The sequence below is a fragment of the Onychostoma macrolepis genome, chromosome 25 (genome assembly GCF_012432095.1).
Source record: "Onychostoma macrolepis isolate SWU-2019 chromosome 25, ASM1243209v1, whole genome shotgun sequence".
Lineage (NCBI taxonomy): Eukaryota > Metazoa > Chordata > Actinopteri > Cypriniformes > Cyprinidae > Onychostoma > Onychostoma macrolepis.
In genome coordinates this window covers 10,695,936-10,711,537 of record NC_081179.1, presented here as the reverse complement: position 1 = coordinate 10,711,537, position 15,602 = coordinate 10,695,936, and the positions used below count along the sequence as shown (strand labels likewise).

Below are 15,602 nucleotides of genomic sequence, written 5' to 3'. Positions count from 1 at the left end.
CCTGAGATTTTTGGTCTCCAGAAATGGCGTCAAAAGTATACTTCGATTTTGACATGAGCACTTAGAGAATGTGTGTTGCCAAATGTAGTACTGTATATTTTTATTATATTATATTTATATTATATTTTCAATAACATGCGCAAACATAGGTGGTCAACACATGCACTCCAAAAAGTTCCATCCTTGTTCAGTGTCTGCACTATTCTTTCCAGAAGTTATGACCAATAAAATTGCCTTTGTATTTGTTTAAATTAGAGTTGCCTTTTTTGTTGTTGTATACTTAAATTTTTACATGTAAACTAGGAAACATGCAAACTATGTGCACTACACTTATATTAGGGCTGGGCAATAAATCAATAACAGTAATTATTGTGATATAATTTTAAAACGATAAAACGATATCGTTCGATAATGTTTATGCGCCAAAAGCGGAACAAAACAGCGCTAACGGTGCCACACGGACCGTTTATCCACTCGGATCAAAGTTTAAATGGCAGTGCAGCGCGAACTCACTACAAACTGGAAATAAGTAATGATTTGACATTTATCGTGATAATTATCGATATCGACTGATGAAAAAAATAAACTAAGTTATATCCTTGCGTACGCTTAAAAATTAAAGTATAATTTGGGTTTAAGTCTAAACCCAAGAATTCTTTCTGCTAATTTTATTGTCCAGATATGGAAGCTTGTTTCCACCACAGAATAACAAAAATAAAAAGGTAATTATGACTTTTTTCATCTCACAATTCTGAGTTTATATCTCACAAAAAAGTCAGAACTGCCAGATATGAACTCAGAATTGTAAGATAAAAAGTCACAATTACCTTTTTTATGTTTTTTATTCTGTGGAGGAAAATTCGAGACAATTCGAGATATAAACTTGGAATTGCAAGAAAAATTGAGAATAGTCAGGCATAAACTTGCAATTTTGAGTTTATATCACGCAATTCTGACTTTTTTCTCATAATTGCGAGAAAAAAGTCTGAATTGTTACACAAACTCAGAATTGCAGAAAAAAGTCGTGAAATAAAAGTTGCAATTACCATTTGTATTTTTTTTTCTATAGTGGAAACATGCTTTCATATCCAGCTGATTAAAACTGTACGTTTTTGCAAAAATTCATCGAATTTGATTCATACAATGTGAGATATCACTGGTGTCAGTAGCATAAACAGTGTTTGACTAACTTGCACACTGAATTGAATAGTTCTGATTAGGCTTCAAAACAACAGCCGTAGGAATAAGCATTAGCAAGCACCATTAACATAAACTATAATGTACTAATCACTTTTGACACCTTAAACATAAACAGTAGTTCTAAATAAGATATACAGAAAATACTCACAGAAGCATAAGTTTTCCTGCATATAAAAAGAAACTAAATGATGGTTCGGAAAGAAACAGGGCTAGACGAGTGAATTATATACATACGCTCTGCTTGAACTTGGACGAAGTAGCCTAGAGTGAGGGCCATTGTCTGAGAGTCCACCGTGCTGAGGGTCTTAGCTGCAGCAGTGCCAGTTATGGGAGAACCATCTACTTGTATGTAGTAGGTCATTTCAGCTGGGTTCTTAGGACCAGACAGCCGCCGAATGCTGACCATCTGAATGAGGAAAACACCTTGAGTTCATGTTTGATATTTCCACTATAAACGTTAGAAACTCTAAACCTTAAATTGAATTGGACATGAGGCCAATTTTCAGTTTTGAATGGGCCATACTCTACACATTTTTTTCACTTGAATTCCATGTAGAATTTTCTTGCGGCAAAACACGTTTATATGCAAATGACCTCTTTTATGATTGGCTAACTTCTTTGTGTTAAAAGTGATTAACATAGTCCCCATCCACTGTTTTAAATAATAAATCAGTTTTTTTTTTTTTTTTACAGTATGTCGCAGCCATGAACACATTTTACCACTTGCTAATTTGTTGCAGGTTCTATTGGGGGCGGGGCTTTCTCATTCTAGAGCATTTGATTGGACAAAACCTGTGTAGTGCAGGATGAGTTATGAAAATATTTAGTCCATTTTCTCAGAACAAGAAAAATTAGCAAAGAACAAACTGATGGCACACCTGGACAGTGTAATCGCCCACAGTCGTGGCTCTCCTGAAGCGGAGGCCGCGTCGACTGGCAAGCAGAAAGAGCTCCGCCAACCGCTGCTCCATTAGACTAGCAAAGCTCTGATAACTCCCCTCAAGAGAAGAGCTGTCAACGTCCTGAATTACTGCGGAGAGAGAGAGAACAAAGAGGGATGAAGCAAGGTGACAAAGAGAACATACCTTTCTTACACTTTAAGTCTAAAAAACTGCAATTACTATAGAATTGACCTTGGTAAAAGGATTCGTTCTCCTGACAGTGATAAAAAAGGATGAACGGGGGAAAGAAGGGGGAGGAAGAGCTAGCTAAAGCAACGGAGAGAACACTGAGTGCAAGAACTTAAAGCTAGAAATAGCTTTTTCACACTCGATATTCTGATCCAATATGATCTCAAATCAGTTGATGGAGGAAGCTAAATAATACATCGATAGTTCTCCTCAAGGAAGAAGACTCTGTGTTTAAAAGAAGCAGGGAAAAAACATTAGCTAGACTTAATCACGTAACACACGCTGGCAAATAGCTGTCTGGGTGCTGGTTAGCAGCTGAACTGTTAAGGTAATTACCTGTGATTACCCAGTAATCTCGAGTTGCTACTGAAGTGTTAAGGTTATGGTACTCTAGAGCTGTGAAAAGAGAGGGAAAGACAGACAGATGCTTATTAGAAGACCATTCTGGGAAAAACTGAAGTCTGTCATCATTTACTCATACATTAGTAAGGATAATTGTGAATTTTTAATGTTATCCTTAGTTATTGTTAACATAAAATAAGCTGATCAGTTATTTACTTATTTTAAAAAAAATGCAATCAAAAATTTTGCTTTTTAACATGTATATTTCACAAAAAAGGTTTTCTTATCCATAGCACACAGGCATTTTGTTTCTACATTCTTTGTTATATTTGTTAAAATGATATTTTACTTAAATTAATTAATTTAATTAATTTAAAAAAACTTGAATAAAAAGCGAATATTGAATGTCAACACAATATTCATTAAATACATACATATTTATTTAAATGCAATATCAAAATATTGCATTAATTATTTAATATATTGTTTTCTTTCATATTATATTTGTAATAATTATATATTACAATTAATAATTGAATATTACGTATTACAATATAATTAAAAAAATTGAATGTAAAACCCTATTAAATGCATACATCATGTGTTATTAATTATTATATATTATATTAATAATTTTATTTGTTATAATTAATATATATTATTTGAATCTCCATGATATTTATGTCTACATGATTTCATTTGAAGCACATCTGGACTTTTAAGGTGAGATATTAATTAATAATAATAATAATAATCATTTTTTTTAAAAACAGGGAAAAATATCTGTTTAAATGGACAGTTTTGTCATTTGTCATTAATTACACATGGACTATTTTAACGATGTCCTTACTACGTTTCTGTGCCTTGACCGTTGTAGGACCCTTGCTGTCTATGGAGGGTCAGAAAGCTCTTGGATTTCATCAAGAATATCTTAATTTGTGTTCCGAAGATAAACGGAGGCCTTACGGGTTTGGAACGACATGAGGGTGAGTAATTAATGACAGAATTTTCATTTTTGCGTGAACTATCCCTTTAAAATAATTTAAAATGGAGTATAGCAAGTCAAGAGACAAGTCAACGTCCCAAAATATTTTCATATCAACTACCCATCAAAAAAAGGAAAATGTCTTTTGGATCAACCAAAACTGAAGATCTCTGCCTCAAGCAAAACAAACTCATGGATTCAAACAGAAATAAACATGAACTACCATTTCAATTTGCATGAACACGAGCCGTGCAGCAAGTCAATGCAACATCAAGCAGTAAACACAAGCTAGAACTTACGCTCCGCGATGATCAGAGGGGGGAAGAAGAGAAAGTAGCCCACCAGCTCGGCAGTGAGCTGGTTAAGGAGACCACTGGACACAGTACCGTTCAACGGAGTGCTACCGTTCCACACCACGTACACCAGAGTGACTGCCAACGAATTCCCAGTTTGATACGTGTTCAGAATCTGTTCGAAAACACAAACAAACCATAAATCTAAATCCAACAAACGACTCCTCAGAGGAATGGCGTTATCAGACCTCTGAAGATAAGCCATTTATCAAACTTTGTTTTCAAGTTCAATTGAAAAACTACCTCAACAGAAAGAGTCCCATAAGAGTCCTCCACTTTCTCCTGTGCCTCAGCAAACACATTTTCCAATCGTTGCTCCATCATTTGGATGAAGCCGCAAGACTTGATGTTGTCCATTGGCCCAACAAACCTGAGAACTATATGTAGAAAAACAATAAACTATTAAACAAAAACAGATTCCACATTCCAGTTACCAATCATTCTAGTTACCAATCATTCTAGTTACCAAGTTTCAACAGTGTAAAATGCAATTTCACTAAAAATAAATGGTGGTGGGCTTGAGACTGGTTGGATACATAATGCAAAAAAGGGTAAACAAAGGGGCTCAAGCATAAAACTGGTCAGATAGATCATTTCCAGTCAGATTTTCCAATAAACTTCAGTTGGAAAAGAATCGTACCCGTTTTGAGTTGCAGGTGGATGCCTAGGCTGGGCAACCATGGGGCCACAGGACTGGGGATGGCCAACACCACGGGGACATACCCTCTGATGTCATTCAATAGTTTGTCAAAGCCATAGGAAAATAATGTGTCCATCACAACAGAGGCCACCAACACGGACTTCCCTCTCAAGACGTAGTAGCCCACAGTCACATTAGAAGGTGTGCAGATATCTCTTTCCAACTAGAAAGAACACAGATCATGTAAAATGACATGGATATATGGTAGTGTATATCTGACACAATTTATTTTCATCAGCTCTTTGGCTAGTTCTTTTCAAATGGTCCTAGAACACTGCCATTCAAAAGTCTGGGGTCAGCAAGATTTTTAACACTTAAGATTTTTTATATTCAGCAAGAATACATTAAATCGTTTAAAAATTAAGACATTTATAATGTTGCAAAAGATTTCTAGTGTAAATAAATTATTTCACAGTTTCCACAAATATATTAAGCATATTAGAATGATTTCGGAAGGATCATGTTTTTGTTCTCACAAAGACTTTCAGTCTTAAAATATGAAAATCCATCATAAGAATACAAATTATTACATTTTAAACTACAGAAATCTAAACAAATGATGACATAATTAGTTTTGATATTTACTTTGAGAGAATAATTACATTTTCCAAAATTATGAAAAAAATTATAAATAATATTTCTATTGTGCCATTTCCAGTCAAACTGTTATTTTAACAATTTATTATTTAATTGTGTGTATTTAGGACACACAAAATTCAAGCTATTAAATTAGTCTTAGCAAGAAAAAAGGAGTCAGCCGTTTTACTCGAAAAATATCATTTCCATCACAGAACGCTATGAAACACACTACATCAACTGAGACGTGAAGGAAATGACACACTGTGGAAAAAACACAAGAATCTCCCACAATGCATGGACAAATTAAAATTAAATACTACTCTGTGTGTAAAATGTGTACACAGTATCAATATTTTAACGAGTTTTTAGATCTTCAAATATGCCTTACTGAAATCATATGCTGTTTTTATTTATAGTGCTATATTCACACAAATGCTCTTATTGGCGTTGTTTATTGTTAAGCGCTTGAGGCAAATGCTAATACAAATCCCACATGAATAAATTTCATCATATTGAGCCAAGCTGACTGACCATCTCTCTCTTTTTACTCCAACATAAACACTCTCTCTCTCTCTCTCTCTCTGTTCATGTGTAGATAGTGATTGTGTCGTCTCCTGCTGATCACCTCCAGGGTCTGTAATGATACAGAACCTCTGATCTGATGGACAGTTGACGAGGAGGAGGAGAAAGAGGAGGGAAAAAAATCACACAGTGAGCGAAACGGACGAATATAGAGACAGATTGAGTCATTCGGTACAGAGCCTAATAGACACAGACGGTCGCTCTTCAAATGCTAATAACAACCTTTTCAGTGGTCATTCACAATTAAAGAGACAGTACACCCAAAAATGAAAATTCGGTCATCATTTACTAATGCTCAAACCCAAATGACTTGTATGACTAATAACTTAAACTTAAGAGAGTCATACAGGTTTGGAACGACATGAGGGTGTTTAAATGATGACAGAATTTCAATTTTTAGCGAACTGTTCCTTTAAATCTCTATTTAGGCAACTGCGCTCCCCTCAGCACATTGTCTCTGCTGTTACCATGATATCAATTTTTTTATTTGCAGCATTTGAGGTACCAACACTGCGCTATTTTTGGACGCGCCTTTCTGACGGACAGACGTGCGAATGCTCCTTAGGCTTCAAACCAAGTGTTTCATAAGACGGTCCTTTCTCAACGCTTGAAAACAGGGAGATGTTCTACGCAATCACACTCAATGAGCTGCATACTGAACATAAACAGGAAACACCTCCCACGCAGCCTCCCACTACATTGTCCTCTGCTAAACTACGATTCCCATGATGCAACAGTGATAAGGTCCCAGAGGACTGTGGTCAAAGCACTGTGCTTATCTTGATTCTACTGTATAAAGCATATTTTACTGTGTTTCCAATGGCAACCAACTATTCTGATTAGTTCTTTTCATTATTTATTTAGCATTTCTTATTTCATGTTGTACTTGCAATGGAAGAGAGAGAAAAGGATAAGCATACTACCCTTTTTATTATTGCTGCAGCATATAGTCTGTTTACTGTGTTTAAATTATGTATTAAATCCTTCTGACAAATCTTATCAACCCCAAACGTTTGAACTTTCATAACTGCATAGTGGCTTTTGGCTCAAAACACATGCAAAACCACCAACCTGAACACGGATGTTGCTGTCGTTAAACGCTTTCTGCAATGCCTGCGTGATACCTTTAGACAGGTCCTGTCTCATTCCAGATTCTAGGCGATTTCGTCGCATCTGGATGGACACCACTGGGGGAAAAAATACAACACATATGAAAATCGTGATTTTCTAAGCATCCTAAAGCAGCTCAGATCCCAAGGGGGACAGCCATGCCTATAAACATGTCTGTTTTCAGTGAACATATGTTGGCTTTACTGCAGTGCATATGCTGTCACTGTAGAATGTGGGAGAGGAGGAGTAAAATTACTGCATATGGTAATATTATTTGCATAATAAAGCATTTCAGAAGATTAAGTAGATATGTGCATTTTTACATTGGTTTTGTCCTATGGCTCTGTTGTAATGAGCTGAGCATAATTTAAATGTCAAAATGGATTTGTTACTTCATTTTAATGCATGTTTGAATGTTTGTTTATCATTTCATAGCCGTTAACAATTTTTTTAAATGCAATTAAAATTTAATTGCAAAAACTGAAATATTTTAGTCTAGGCTAAACATCTAACTAAGTGTGCTTACATGCACAAAAAAAAAAAAAAATTCAACTCATTATGTAAATAATCAATTTTTATTACTTATTATTTTATAATTTATTATTTTCATATTGTATTATATCATATTCTATTCTATTAATGCCATAGCCTAAACCTATTTTTATTACAAGAACAGAATAGATTATAATGACAATTAATAAATAAAGCACTGTACAAGATATATGTTTATATATATATATGAGCTGAGCATAATTTAAATGTCCTAGCTTTGATTATTATTATTTATGTTTAATGTATGCATGAATGTTTATTCATCAATGTTTATTCCATAGCTGTTAATTATTTATTATACAATTCAATTCTAATTGAAAAAACTGAAATATATTAGACTAGGCAAACAAATGCAACAAACCACAAAAGCATTTACATGAAAAGCAAAATTGTGCTAACTTGGAAAAATAGGTGTCCTGATTGATTTTGCCCCCACAAACACTGTTTAGGTCTACATATGACATTTTGTTTTATTGCCAATTCTATCACTTAAACAACATTATTTCAACGCAATCTATAATTCAGCCCAATAACCTGCTGAATTTGCTGTAATGGAATGTAAACTGTGTTGATTTGCACTAATTGGTGGTGCATCTGTGCCGTAACTAAATTAGCCTAAATTCCTTTATCGAATTATCGCTGAAAACAGCGCAGACATGCTAATATAGTAAATATGGTCTCACCTGTTTTCACCCATAATCTTTCGGTCACATTACAGGTCAAAGGTGAACTGCCAGGTGGAGAACTGCTCGGTTTAGTCATGGTACTTCCAGAGGTAGATACAGCGGTGGTTTGACGAGGGGTTGTTGTTGTCGTGGTTGCTAAAGTGGTTGTGGGTGTTTTTGTGGTTGTTGGTGCTACTTTTGTGGTGGTGGTGGTGGTGGTAGTTGTTGTCGTAGTGGTAGTGGTGGTTGTCGTCGGTGGTTCTGTCTCTGTTGTTGTGGTCTGGGTGGCTGTCGTGGTCGGCAAGGTGGTCGCGACCTCTTTTGCCACAACGACGGCAGTGGGCGGAGTCACAGTCGTTGATGTCACAGTTAAGGGCGTGACAGTCGTGGTGGTCACTGTGGTGAGCTGCAGACTGTCGCTGGTCACAGTGTGGGAGTTGTTGTGCGCTGAGGCGCCGGATGAAGCGTTTTCAGCTCTTTCAGGAGAGGTGCCGTTAAAAGTGGAAATTGAGACCGAAGTTGTCACATTGTCAGAGAGCGCGGCATCTGTCTGTGCCACAATCATGAAAGAGGATCCCGGGGCGGTGGGAAGATCGGGGTTCCTGGGGAATTCACTAAGAGTCTCGTCTGAAAGCAGAGAACGTTTGAGTGAGCCACCTCAGGAGCAAGAAGTGAGATCGAGGGCACACATGAATGCTCGCTGATGGTGAAGAATGACACACACTGTAGGACATGTGGGAGAGGATGGATGTAGCTCTGGGGGATTATGCAGTGGCGGGACTTGTTGAAGTGTGTAATCTGTGCACCACTAGTGTCATCAAACCGAATATAACTGAAGATAATTATCAATTTTCCATTGATCAGACGAACAAATTCGATGAGAGTTGTGGGGCTAGTTGGGATGTGCACAAATTACATAATTCAGCTTTAATGTCAACATGAAATCAAAGTTGACCCAATCAGGGTTATAATAATAAAAAAATAAAACATTTTATTTCAGCTGGTACAACTTGATGTACTAAAATAATTAAACTGCAATAAAACTAATTAAAACTGTACAGAAAAAAAACCTACTTAAAATGGCAAAGCACAACAAAATTACTCAAAATTTAACAAACTAAAATAAAAACAAAATATATTTATAAAAAAATATGACAAATATAAAAACTCAAAGTATTAATAAAAACTACTACTACATAACTACTACTCAACAGTTATTTCTTATTATTATTATTATTATCAATGTTGAAAACAGCCGTGCTGCTTCATAATTTTGTGGAAATGGTGATCTATTTTTGTTCAGGATTCTTTAATGAATAGAAAGTCAAAAAGAACAGTGTTTATTTGAAATAGAAACCTTTTTTAACATTATTTTTACTGTCATGGTTTTAAACAATTTAATCATCCTTGCTGAATAAAAGTATTAATTTCTGTAATATTAACCAGTCTAATATTTCACAATCCAATCAAATCCTGATGAAGTCCTAAATTTGTTCACTTTTTACTCAGATTGCGCAAGTAAAATAGGATGTGAATGCAGTTTCATGTTGACTTTAAAGATATTATTGCAAAAAATGTTGATGTTGATGATGATGATTACGATAACAACAAACACAATGACCTTGAAAATGATGAGGATGGTGATGATGATGAACAAATGGTGAAGAAAGGATGACGGCAACATCAAATCAGCAAAGTCCCTGAAAAGAAACCTCTTTAAATACACCACTTCTTGATTTCTGTACACAGTATTGATTCAAAGACTCACAATCTAGCAGTACCTGAGCTAGTGGTCAAGACACTGTTGATTTTATGTGCCGGGGACGGTGGATTTGGCGCTCTGACGGCCAGCTCCCCAGGGGACTTTTGATTGGTGCGATTGTCACTGTTGCCGGGTGGGGAGGGCAGAGAATGCACCAGCGCCTGAGGCTGTGTCTCTGCAACCTGCAGGGTCTGCACCGAGGCGAACACAGGCTGCTCCCTTGTGCTTTCTGCCCTCGCTGGTGGGGAGTGGAACTGCGAGGCGAAGTCTTCGTCCTCCAGCAGCGGCGAAGAGACTGTGATGTTTGGGGCTCCGGTTGGGTCCTGGGAAGGACTGAGGGGTTGTCCTGATGCCTCGAGTCTTGCTTCATCTGGTAATGAAAAAGGAGATGTTATGGTGCAAAATCATAAACATTTACTGTCTTTGTCTTATAGGAGGAAATGCACTAGAGGAAATCTAAATAATAAGTGTATGATTTCATTTGTGGAGCCAAGATTTTAAATACTTGACAGCATTAGAGGCAGCTGCATTAAGCTTGCAAACCTAATGACACACATTGTTATTTAATCAGCATTAATGATAATGCGCTGTATTAAATTGCTCTCAAGGTATTTGAGACAGCGAAAAAATTGAGGAAAAAAATGATGGGGAAACAAACCTAGCAGGCTGCCTCGCTGCCTACATAAGCTGTCTTCTAAGGGAGCATCGTGTCATGGAATATTTTAAGTGACCGATTTTGAAACACGTTTTTGCACCGAAGACTCGATTTCAATAGAGTTTGTCGTTAGCATCTTGATAAACTAAAAGCACTACACTTATAGTAAGAATAACATTCATTTTCTTAATCAACACTTTTGTCCTTTTCTTTTTTTTAACAATACAAATATTTTAATACAATATACATTTACTGCAAACCTATAAAATTGAGTGAGATATTAAAATGTGTTCTCAGAAAATATATTTAAAATTCAGGTAATTTTCTTGTTTAAAGCACAAAGCTCACTAAATTTTGTTATAGTATATAGCCAAATATAGTATATAGTATATATATGTTTAAAAAAAAAAGGAAGAAAAATATTTTTAAACTTTATTCAAGATTATTTAAAAACAAACAAACAAGTATTATTGTCTCTATAAAAGATAAATGCATCTTGTGTTAAAAACATATAAACATTTATAGAACATGTATAGCAATCAGAATTTCTCTCTTCTGCCAGGCATTTTTAATGAATTTTGCTCTTATTTAATATTTAATCTAGATATTTTTTGTAAACTCGTTCATTGATGTTCCTTGCTTGTTTTTTGAGATGTACATTTATAAGAAAAATATTTTAAGTAATTATAATTATAAAACAGTAATTGTAATTGTAAATGTAAAACAGAATTGATTTGGTTTTATATGCTTACAACAAGGAAACTACTTAATTTGAAATATATTCCCTGGAAGTTTTACAGTAAAATGTTTAAATTCAGTTAATGTATCTTGTATTAACATTTTTACTGTAAAAAAGACAAAATTGCTGATTAAGATTATTTTTATTAATTTAATTTTATTTATTTATTTTGCAGTGCAAAAGTGTACATGTATAGTGAAGGCAAGTAAAGAATGTTTTAATGCACTTACTTAAAGTCCATCTACAATAACATTACTCTCTTGGGTAGCTTTGAATTATTTAGCTTGCTTAACGTTTCAAAAAAGAAAATCATAGCAGCCCTTCTCTCGATTGCCATCCACGACTGTTGGCGAGTCGATTTGAGATGATTAATAATGTGATTAATCGACCTTTACAGCTCTTTACTTTATTTTTATCTTGGGGAACATAACGTGGCTGGAGTCATACAATATAGTGACTTGAGGACATTAATCATAAATCCTTTAGCCGGAGGACCAAATTAGAAATGTGCAGGGTTTCTTGGGTGCTGAGAGCTCTCTTGGTCTCTTTCTCACTCTCTTACTGTGCTCCTAGTGAGCAGCCTAATGCTTCAGTTCTTTCCTTACGGGTTAATTAACTCACCCAAACAGATCCTATATGAGATTAGTCACAAACAAAATAAACATAATATTGCAACTTACATCTGCACAAAATGTTGCAAAAGCACGAGTAAATGTGAATGATGTGACTCTACAAATCTAGATGGATGGATGGATGGATATTCATGGTGTCCCAAAATAGCACAGTTGAGTACACTTAGTTTATCTTAAGAAATACTAAAGAATCATTTTTTTTTTTTGTATATTAAGCACAAAATTAGCGCGCAAAAATAGAGCACTTTAAGTACATTATGGAAGTGTACTTTTTTAACCTGGGATGGATGGATAGATAGTGTAGAATTATCTGGTGCAATGGATGACAGACAGGGATGGAGGGATGGATGAATGGATGGATAGATGGATAGATAGATGGATAGGATTATCTACTACACTATCTACCTTTCTATACTATCAGTTTTACTATTATATCTAACATTTAAATGTAATCTGGTGATCTATCCATCATTACAAAAAATGTCTATCATAAAGATGGATGGGTGGTTAGATTCCACACTATATTGCAAGAACAAAATCAAAACTTTTAACTGGGTATTAATATGATCTTTTACCAAGAAAACAAGACATACTAATTAAAAATGATTTTCTAGAGAAAGAGTGTGTGTGCAGATTCTGTAAGCGGTCACGTTGAATTCCTATTCTCCAACAGATAGCCACCTGCTCTGACAGTTAGAACATATGGGATTGTCCTGATTAACAGGCAGCTAGAGAGAAGATGAGATGTCGTGTGAAGGGGGCTCTGGCTGTACATCCAACCCATCGTCCTAATGACTGCACTTCCTGTGAATGGGATAGCAATGAACTCTGAAAGCTGTAGACACTTAAGTACACTTGTTGCCGGCCTGAGAAGATTTACGTACCCCATAATGGGTCACGTGACTTGGGTCAGTGAGCTGAGCCAATTAAACTCTACTGCCAGGCAGAACAGAGCGAGCTGATTAGAAGACAGGATGATAGATGCCAAGATGGCTTCATCCATCAAAGTCCCCAAGTGCGTGGCCTGGTCTCAAAAGGGTCTCACTGCCACTGCATATTGTTCTATATATGGGAGCTTTCTAATCAATGACGTCAAGTGTTAAAAATGAAGGACATGTTGTCCAAGCAGTTGTCCTGCTTTAATGTAACTGGAGATCAGTGGGCTAGAAAGACATGGACCTTCTCCATTATGAGGACAGGTGGTGAAGGGGGCTGATGGGTAACAGGCCAAAGCCATTGAAGCCCATGAGGGAGTATATGGGGAACCGAAGCATGGAGTCACGCCATTCCAGCAGGACAGATCTGCGTCCGTAGTCTATTCATAGATCCCATCTGCTTTTGTTGCATCTTGTTGTGGCATCACGAAGGCAACGACATTACATCTGTTTATCATAAAGTAAATATTTAAAGGGATATTTCATGCAAAAATTTCATTCCAAATCAAATTTGAATATAACGGATGCTTTTTGTAGAATATCCTGGCCATTTGTTTTCCAACACAACGAAAGGAATGGGAACTGAGGCTGTCAAGCTCAGAAATGACAAAAAAGAACCACAAAATATTATAAAAGCAAACATACTGTATGACTCATGCACTATATTCCAGGTCTTCTGAGGTTTCTGTGAAAAACAGACTGACAGATAAGTTGATTTTCCCTGAAAAGTGATAACAATGTCCAATTTGTGAACAAAGCAGTTGTGATTCTAGTTTGTGAATTAATTGTTCAGATATTTTCAACGAACCCATTGATCCAATTCACAAAACTGATGATTGATTTGTTAACAAATCAGACTGATGTGGTTCTTGAGGTCTGTTCAAAATCTCTCTATGGCCTCACTTGAAATATGACACATGAATCACGTTGACTACATTTATAATTGAGAGGTGAGAACCAGAAAGGTGTAAGTGACATTTCACCAACTTTACAGGAGAGCCGAAACAAACATTTTACGATAGTTTGATCTGACTTTGTGTACTGATTTCAATTGTTTATAATAAAAAAAATTGTACACTCATGGATGAGAGTGCTTTTGCCAGTAGAAAGAGCTCATTAACAGCTTTCATTTGATATATATATATCTCCATTTCACCAAAAATGTCACTTACGCCCCTTCTGGTTCTCACCCCTCGTAATGTTTTTATAATACATTTATGCTTTTGTGTTCTTTTTAAGCCTGAAATCTCCAGTCCCCAATCACTGTTATTGCATAAAAGCAATGATGACATTGTTTGAGTAATGATGATAGACTTTTAATTTTTGGATGAACTTTCCCTTTATCGATAGGTACACCATAAATCTAAATATTTTCTTGATAGTACTAAAAATAAATATAAGTTGCAAAGAGGATTTTGTTATTTTAAAATCACTTTCACATTCTCTAAACCTGTGGTGTGTTTCATATTTTCAACATCATAAAGTTTTACAGCAAAGCAGATTAGGGCGTCTATGTGCAATGAAGCAGATTAAATGCTTTGACACGGAATGGGATGTCATCCAAATGGACACCCATCAACCCTCAGGAGAGAAAGCACTTTGAGAATTGCATATCAAAATTATTACACACTGACAGCAGACAACATACAAAAGTTTCAGCTGTGGAAATATTTCGGCATTAGTATCGTATACAGTTCAAAGATGATATCATGGCTAAAAAATGACTTTTTTTCTATTAATTATTTTTTTAAAAGTCTCATTGGAAAAACTGTGCCACAAAATCCTAAAGCATATAGATACATACAATTCACCGCAGTTTAAAGCTCAAATGAACACCAGTAGTTAGATAATTGAAGTAACTAGATAACTGATTTATTTTAACGCAGCTCATTGTTCAGTACTATGTTATGACCTCAAAACACTTGATGTGTAAACTAAGATATTTACACATTTGCATCATATAACCAACTTTATAGTAGAAATGCTCGGCAGCACACCTAGTTTAGCATTACATTGAGAGGCGCTTGGGTAGAAGTCCCCTGAAATGCAAATCACGACTTATAGAAGAAATCCTGAAGGAATAGTTCACCCAAAATGTCACATGGACTATTTTAACGATGTCCTTTCTACCTTTGAGCCACGAATATGGCAGTTTTGTTGCTGTCTATGTAGGATCATAAAGTCTCGGATTTCATTAAAAATATCTTAATTTGTGTTCCGAAGATGAAAGAAGGTATTATGGGTTTGGAACAACATAAGGGTGAGTAATTAATGACAGAATTTTCATTTTTTGGGTGAACTATCCATTTAAACGGCATGATTGTTACAGCAAATGCTATTTGTTATGCTTTTGCCTTTGTTAACACTATTGGTTAGGTTTAGAGTAGGGTTTAATGTGGGTGGTACGCTATCTTCAAATGTGATAGAGCATTGACCTTTAAGTGCCACACATTGGACTTTCATTTCCGAACTGCTCAGATACATAAAACAGTGGAGATAAATGCACCAAATTTGCAAACAAGGTCTTCTATCATTCTTCAAAAACACCCGGTTTCTGTTTTTCAACTTTCAACACGGTAATACCATGGATTGCCAACGATGGTGTCAGGTGGTAAAACCATGGTACTGCATGATTATACTTCAATAGCATTCCAAGATACGTCAAAGAATACCGAGGTATA

The 15,602-nt window shown here is 35.7% G+C and overlaps 1 protein-coding gene across 5 annotated transcripts in view; it reads right to left on the bottom strand.

Annotated features, from left to right (window-relative positions):
* Positions 1 to 15,602, bottom strand: part of kiaa1549la (KIAA1549-like a) — a 50,197-nt gene that overhangs the window by 19,778 nt on the left and 14,817 nt on the right. For 4 of the 5 annotated variants that reach the window (XM_058766840.1, XM_058766842.1, XM_058766841.1 and 1 more), the window contains exons 2-10: positions 9,980 to 10,330; positions 8,217 to 8,825; positions 6,943 to 7,058; positions 4,651 to 4,873; positions 4,254 to 4,387; positions 3,957 to 4,125; positions 2,667 to 2,726; positions 2,079 to 2,230; positions 1,435 to 1,606 (exon numbers count right to left, since the gene is read on the bottom strand). In XM_058766840.1, the coding sequence (XP_058622823.1) occupies positions 1,435 to 1,606; positions 2,079 to 2,230; positions 2,667 to 2,726; positions 3,957 to 4,125; positions 4,254 to 4,387; positions 4,651 to 4,873; positions 6,943 to 7,058; positions 8,217 to 8,825; positions 9,980 to 10,330 (1,986 nt within the window). Of the gene's footprint in view, positions 1 to 1,434; positions 1,607 to 2,078; positions 2,231 to 2,666; positions 2,727 to 3,956; positions 4,126 to 4,253; positions 4,388 to 4,650; positions 4,874 to 6,942; positions 7,059 to 8,216; positions 8,826 to 9,819; positions 9,899 to 9,979; positions 10,331 to 15,602 lie in introns of those variants that run through there. The other variant, XM_058766845.1, reaches the window with a different exon arrangement.